Source organism: Jaculus jaculus, chromosome 5 (genome assembly GCF_020740685.1).
Source record: "Jaculus jaculus isolate mJacJac1 chromosome 5, mJacJac1.mat.Y.cur, whole genome shotgun sequence".
Lineage (NCBI taxonomy): Eukaryota > Metazoa > Chordata > Mammalia > Rodentia > Dipodidae > Jaculus > Jaculus jaculus.
Genome location: NC_059106.1, coordinates 154,212,710 through 154,220,167, shown reverse-complemented (window position 1 = coordinate 154,220,167; position 7,458 = coordinate 154,212,710). Strand labels below are relative to the sequence as shown.

The following is a 7,458-nucleotide window of genomic DNA, read 5'->3' as shown; positions in this document are numbered from 1 at the left end:
CTTGACTCTCTAGTTTGGGACTCCTATGCACCAGTAGTTTTAGTAGAATTCTTGGGTTAATATCTAAGCATTACTTTCTGTCCAGAAGCCTCTAGTAAAGCTAGAGTAGATTAAACATATTCAGACAAATGGCTTTACACAAGAAGAAATTAACAGCTAATGTCTAAAATATTTTAAAATTGCTTTCTAGAGAATTTGGGCATCATCTTCAAGTTGTGGCTTCACCCCTATACTTATACTTTCATATCACACTGACTTTTAGGCAGGAAGTTTTCAGCTCTGTAATTAACAATCTACAATGGAAGCTTTGACATATAATTACAGCATCACTAAGACAATAATAACATGAGAAATGCTAAAGTTGAATGCAGTATTTCTTGACACACCACTCTCTACCTTCTTATTGGCTGGGAAAGAATTATATATGCCTAGTGAATAAATCATACAGAAATGAAGGTGTGTGTGTATGTGTGTGTCCAAGGACAGTACACAGTTACAACAAGTGCTTCTAGTTAAGCCAAGATCAGGCACCGCTGATGGTTTGCCCTACAGTATTATGGACATCAGGAAAGATCACCAGAGACTGTGCTAGTCTCAAAAAGGGTCTTCATATTCTGCATCAGGACATTTTCTACCCTTTCAGGCTGGACCAGTGGTCAGAGGAAAGGCAATGGCATTTTATCCCCTGCAGATTGCTGGGTTGGTTCTTGGATTCTTCGGCATGATTGGGACCCTTGCCACCACGCTTCTGCCTCAGTGGAGGGTGTCGGCTTTTATTGGCAGCAACATCATCATCTTTGAACGACTCTGGGAAGGGCTCTGGATGAATTGCATCCAACAAGCCAGGGTCACGCTCCAGTGCAAGTTCTATACCTCCCTGTTGGCTCTCCCACCCGTGGTCGAAGCATCCAGGGCCCTCATGTGCGTGGCGGGTGCCCTGTCCTTGGTGGCTCTTCTCATCGGCATCTGCGGCATGAAGCAGATCCAGTGCACGGGCTCCAGCGACAGGGTCAAAGCCTACCTGCTGGGAACGTCGGGAGTCCTCTTCATCCTGACCGGCGTCTTCGTCCTCATCCCCGTGAGCTGGACCGCCAATATCATCATCAGGGATTTCTACAACCCAAACATCCACGTGGCTCAGAAGCGAGAGCTGGGAGCGGCGCTGTTCCTGGGCTGGGCGACGGCGGCCGTGCTCTTCATTGCGGGGGGCCTGCTCTGTGGGTACTGCTGCTGCAACAGAAAGAAGCGAAGGCACCGGTACCCAGCGCCCCCCTGCCCCGGGCCCCGCAGAGATAACCACAAGAAAGTGGTCGTGCCCAGTAAGGCCTCCACCAGTTACGTCTGACGCTGGCTTGCAACGTCGTTTGTGGATTACGATCAGTCAGTTTTGTAAAACCCTGCCAGTAATTGTAAGTATGTCAGGAAGGAGAACTCGCTTCATGACAAGGATCAAATTGAAATGGAAATTTTTTTTTTTTTTAGTGCTGCTCCAGGGGCAAGGCTTATTCGGACGTTCTGATTTCCTGTTTATTAAATGTGTTTGCTGTTCTCAGACCCAATAACCTTTCTAAATTATGTAGTGGAAAATCGAATATATCCTCAATCATTAATAGATGTGCAACGATGGGCTGGCTATTCCTTCATTTTTTTTTTTCTGATAAGAAATCTAAAGTTGGAATTCATATTTCATAGCAATAAAGCATGCACCTATTTTAAATAATCTCTTATGTTCTTACCAAATTATATATTCTAACAGGGTATGTGTAAGGTAATAATTCTAGGAAATTTTATATATCAAATAATGACTTTTTGTTGAATTTATCAAAATGTGTAAATGACTATTTAATACGTGTCTTTTTATTCCTTTAGTAATCTTTTACTAAAAATTAGATATTTTAAGGATAACGGATATCTGATTTCTCTGCATATCTCTATAAATCTAGGTTTCTAATTTATGTTGCTAGTCTTGCTTAGAACTGTATATCCCAAAAAAATGTATAAATGAAAAAAATACAATTTTTTCATAACTTATGCTTTCCACTTCCAAGCAACAGTATTGTTTATTTAGATAAGGAACAATATCCAAACACCATAAACAAAACATTTATCAAGGAGATGCACCTCCTGATGAGAGAATTTAAGTTTAGGTGATGACAGAATGGTTTCATTTCCTTGTTTTATGCTTTAGTCACTGTACATGCCTAAACATGCACAGGAAAATGAAGAATCGAGGCAAATGATTCAGGCAATTACTCAGGCTGCAGTAAATACCTCTCTTTTATTCACTAAAAATGCACAGTTATGGTGATGAATTCATTTCACCTGAATTATACACACTATTTTCCCATCTTCATTTCATTTTCCAAGTGTACAAACTGATACCAAAATGAAAAGTGGTGCGGGGGGCTGGAAGTGAGAGTGGATAAAAAATCCTTGTGAGAGACATCTACTATTATGGTTTTAGTAGTGCCATCATTTTACAAATCAATGAATGTTTATACAAAAATACTAATTTCCAAACCTTATCTTTATTTCTAATAAAAACATTTACTCTCTTTATAATGTTGTAATATAAATATTATATTAAACTCGTCCATATATTTGTTGTATGTTCATGCTTATTGTTATAAAGTATAAAATAGTTATGTGTCAATGTGATGTTGGTAAATTTAATTAAAGAATCTACTTGAGAATGAATTTTTGTCCTTAAAGATCACCCAGTAACTAAAATATTACCTCAGCAATAAATTCTTAATCTTCATGTCATTCTCTTACTTAATTCTACATACAAACAAACAAGACGTCAATACTTCAAACCTTTTGGTAACAAAAAAAAAAAAAATCCCTTCACTGGCACATTAATAATATTATATGTGGTAAAGACCATACAAACTTAAATAGTTTCAAATAACAACAAAACAGTATGAAAAAATAGTAACTCTAATGGAATTTTCCTAAGATTATTTTCTTTTAAGAGAAAGGCCTCATACTGGTTATACTGAAAAAGAGTCATTTATCTTATATAGTCAAATAAGTAAGCTATCAAGAAAACCAAGATGTATGCTTAAAAGCCATCAGGGAATCATTTGATTTATCTTTTGGCTTACCTGGAAGTAATTAGCTTCACAAGCATAGGGTCCTCTTTTTAAATTATGTATGTTATTCTGCTGACCAATGGGTAAAAGGTGTAATACTGGGTGGAATCACATGATAGCATTGGCGACCTTGAAATTAGCCCTTGCAAAGATATTCCTTCAAATGCTGCATAAACAATATTTAATAATTTTTAAGGTGCATTATATATGTAAATCGCATTCCACAAACCAAGGTATGCAATAAATGCCTCTGTTTTCTAAGATTTGACTAAAATTTTACCGCTTGGATACTTTTTTTTTTTTTTTTTAAACAGAACATCTAATTCTTGGCATCGTATTGAAGGGTTAACTATGCAAGGCAGCGAGTTCAGGAAATCCGTCCATGATCATCAGCCTAGGCAGGTATATTCAGAAGGATGTCTATGGCATGGTTGTCTTTAGCATTTAGGCTGCTTGATAACACTAAGTATAAGCATTAGATATTTGAGGATTGATCAATACATGGCATGCAGACAGTATAAGTGTTTGAGATTTAGCCTAACATGGAACCAGTTCTGCCCCAAGGGAGAGAGGATAAAACTACAATGTAAAGAGAGCTATTTATCTATTCAGTCCAAAAATATGCATTTACATTTTGAGGAAAAGAATAATATGGCTGCTTTGTAACTGAATTTTCTTCACTTTCAAGGAAGAAAATAAGATAATAAAGTTAAGGAGATCTAGATGTTAGTGTCTGTGGGGGTGATAGCCTCTTTGGTATAACTCCTGGCAACTGACATGTGAAAAAAAAAAAGACATACTCTCAGGAGGATTTCAGTTTCCAAAGACAGATAAGGACCTTGTCTTAACTCAAGTGTCAAAAGAATGTTGACAATTCCCTCCCACCTTCTTTAGAAGGTACTGAGAGATATGCAGGGACAAAAATCTGACAGACCAAAGAATAATCTTGCCATGTTTTCCACAGGGAGGGCACCATGGGAGTGAAAAAAGTCATCTCTCACTCCCCAGAATGAAGCAAAACGTTGGTCTGAATTCTGAAATATCATCATTGTTACTGTTCAAATAGGTAGATAAATACTATATAGTATGTGGTCTGGAATATATCTCTGTACCCAGTTTACATAGATAAGTCCTAACATCCAGAATCTAAAGATAACTGCATTTGGATTCAGGGTCATGACAGGGGTAACTAAAGTCATTAGGATAGACACTATCGAATATGTGACTGGTGTTCCTGTTTAAAAAGAAAAGAAAGAAAAAGAAAATGTAGACAAAGATGATTACAGAGGAAATTAATTTGAGGAGAGAGACACAGCTGCCTGAGAGTTGGGAAAGAGACTGAAAGCGGATCCCTCCCTCACAGTTTTTAGAATTCTGAGAAAATAAGTTCCTGGTTTATAAGTCATCCAGTTTGTGGTACAACTTCCATAGCAAATCAAGATAGACAAGTAGGTAGATAGATGGGCACTAGCTCTCTTAACAGATGAATGGATCAAAGGATGCTGATAATGAGGATGGCAGAAAGAAGATAGATTACCAGATAAATAGAGGGAAGATGGACTTTGACAGTAGAGGAATGGGTAATTCATAGGAGATGGTGATAATGGTAGATGAACAGATAGGTGCAGACTGAGATAGTTATGACAGATGCACATAGTAGATAAATGACAGCTACTTTAAATGATAGGAGATAGATAACAGATGATAGATAGATAATAGATAGATAGAAGGAAAAATAGACAAATAGACAGATAGATATTACCTATGCTTCCATGTCTCTAGCACATGTGGACTTTATTGCTAGTATTACTTCAAATGTAACTGAAGAAGGTTTTCTCTTGGTCCATATTCAACAAAGCATGTTTTTCAAATAATTATTCTTATCTGTTATTAGCCTTTATTATTTTAATATTGTAAACACAAAACCACATTAGTAATGAAATAATCAAATTCAAATACTTGAAATTCTTCTTCCATGTTTTTGTAATTTATGTGTGATAGCAATTAAAGGCACAACATATGCACAATGTAGTTTGGATGCTTCTGATCTATTATGAACTCACTTCATTTTCTTCAGTGTAATATGTAAAGAAAAAATATCTACCAATAAATAAGTTATTAAAGCATGTTAAGGATCCTTACTACTGTCACCTTTCAAAAGAATGCTATGAGATTCATTGGGATGCTCAAATATAGTAGATGGCTAAGACTGTCTTTTTCCCATGATTCTGTGTTCAGACATTTGGTCAGGAGAGAGCATTGGAGAGAATGAAGAACTACGGTGGTTTTTTTGTCTCTTGGCCTTCAGTGATGCTTGCAGTGGTGACTGGCTTTTTGCAGGTCATAGAGAAACACAACTGGGACTGACTTTTTGCCAAGTGGGTATCATGACCTTGGTCCAACAATCCTGTTTTCTTTTGATCCCATCATCTTTTCGCATGTAACAGCTTGTTGCTGTTGTTAGTAGGTATTTACAGATCTCCACTCTTTAGTACCCCACATTGCCACTTCTCCTAGAGCCAACTCCTTTTATTAAAATCCATTAGTTAGATGATTTTGGGTTTCCAGATTAGATGTGATTGAACGATGACTGAAAACTTTCCTAAATAGTTACACCTCAGCTGAACGTAAGGTGAACAACTGAAGGTTTTGAGTATGGGGTCAGTACCCTAACTTTACATGAGCTCAGAGAATTGAAAGGAAAACCTGTGAAAGTCAAAGGCCCTCACTAAGTAACCTAGTCAAACCATGGAAGCTTGATAAAAGTTTAATTCAGTCTTTTAAGATTGCTGCTATTTGTTTCTAAAACACCTGGTCCAAAGGAGATGGAAATGGCTTGCTGAGAGGATGAATATTTCATGAATTAATGAAGGAACAATTTAACAAGAAAATCATTACACATGGCACCTGAAGGAAATCAGAAGTTCATTTCTTAAGTCAGTATAAGAACTCTTGGACTTTTAGTATTCTTTAGGCAGAGGATTTCCAAGAAAGTATTTACCTAATAGATAAATACTATTCCATAAGGAATCATTTCAAATAAAGATACAAATAAGGGCTGGAGAGATGGCTTAGCGGTTAAGCGCTTGCCTGTGAAGCCTAAGGACCCCGGTTTGAGGCTTGGTTCCCCAGGTCCCACGTTAGCCAGATGCACAAGGGGGCGCACGTGTCTGGAGTTCGTTTGCAGAGGCTGGAAGCCCTGGCGCGCCCATTCTCTCTCTCTCCCTCTGTCTTTCTCTCTATATCTGTTGCTTTAATAAATAAATAAATAAATAAATAAATAAATAAATAAAAATGAACAAAAAAAAGATACAAGTAAAAATCTTTTTTTTTAAATTTGGGCTGGAGAGTAGCTTAGCAGTTAAGGTGCTTGCCTAAGCACCCAGGTTTGAGTCCCCAGAGCCTATGCAAAGGTAGCACATGCTTCTGGAGTTTGTTTGCGCTGGCTAGAGGCCATGGTGTGCTAATTCTTTCTCTCCCTCTTTCTCTCTCAAATAAATAAATAAATTAAAAAAAATTAAGTTGGACCAGAGGTATAGTCTCAGTCATGATTATGATTTAACAAAACAGAAAACTTTCTGGTAAAAATAACTTCTAAAATATTTAGTACCAAATTTAATAAAAAATGGAAATGAGTATAGCAAAGTGATTGAAATATTTACTACAATGAAGATGTATTAACTTTGTGTCATATAGGATAAGAAAACATGTCACCAGGTAAAATCTTTCAATCTGTGCTCTGAATAACAAAGTTGACTGCCGATGTAAATGTGTCAAATATGCCAGGCATGGTGGTGCACACCTTTAATCCCAGAACTCAGGAGACAGAGGTAGGAGGATTGTTGTGAGTTCAAGACTACCCTAAGACTACGGAGTGAATTCTAGGTCTGCCTGAGCTAGGGAAAAGCCCAACTTGAAGAAAAAATACACACATACATACATACATACATACATACGTCAAATAAATTCAAAGCAGCCAATAGTATATAAGAAAAAGGAAATAAAGGCACAGCCTAGAGCTGATAGGGAATAGATACATCATTGTCTTTCTACATTTGCAGCACTGTGACCACAATACCTGAAAATAACAGGGAGGGAAGATGGTGGGGTAAGTCTTCCAGAGAGGAACCCTAGACAGAATGTGCTCTCATCATGGCAGAGAAGGAAGCAGACAGCATTAACCTTTGAGACTTGTCCCTTGTTATCTATTGCCTCCAGCTAGACCCCTCCCCCAAAGGCTCTACCACCTAGAGATAAGCGCTACCTAGGGAACAAGTGTTCAGATGTGTTCCTGTGTGTGACATGTTAGATTCACACCACAATAAAGTAGCAAAAGCAAGCTAAGAAGCTGGGTAGACATACT

General features: G+C 37.5%; 1 protein-coding gene across 1 annotated transcript; it reads left to right on the top strand.

Annotated features, from left to right (window-relative positions):
• The first annotated feature begins 670 nt into the window (after positions 1 to 670).
• On the top strand, positions 671 to 1,345 carry Cldn17 (claudin 17). The gene has a single exon (XM_004654404.2). The coding sequence runs from the start codon at positions 671 to 673 to the stop codon at positions 1,343 to 1,345; it is 675 nt and encodes a 224-aa protein (XP_004654461.1).
• The last annotated feature ends 6,113 nt before the right edge of the window (positions 1,346 to 7,458 follow it).

Excerpts from the sequence above, each read along its gene's own strand:
- Cldn17 (XM_004654404.2), top strand. The coding sequence starts at position 671 with ATGGCATTTTATCCCCTGCAGATTGCTGGGTTGGTTCTTGGATTCTTC.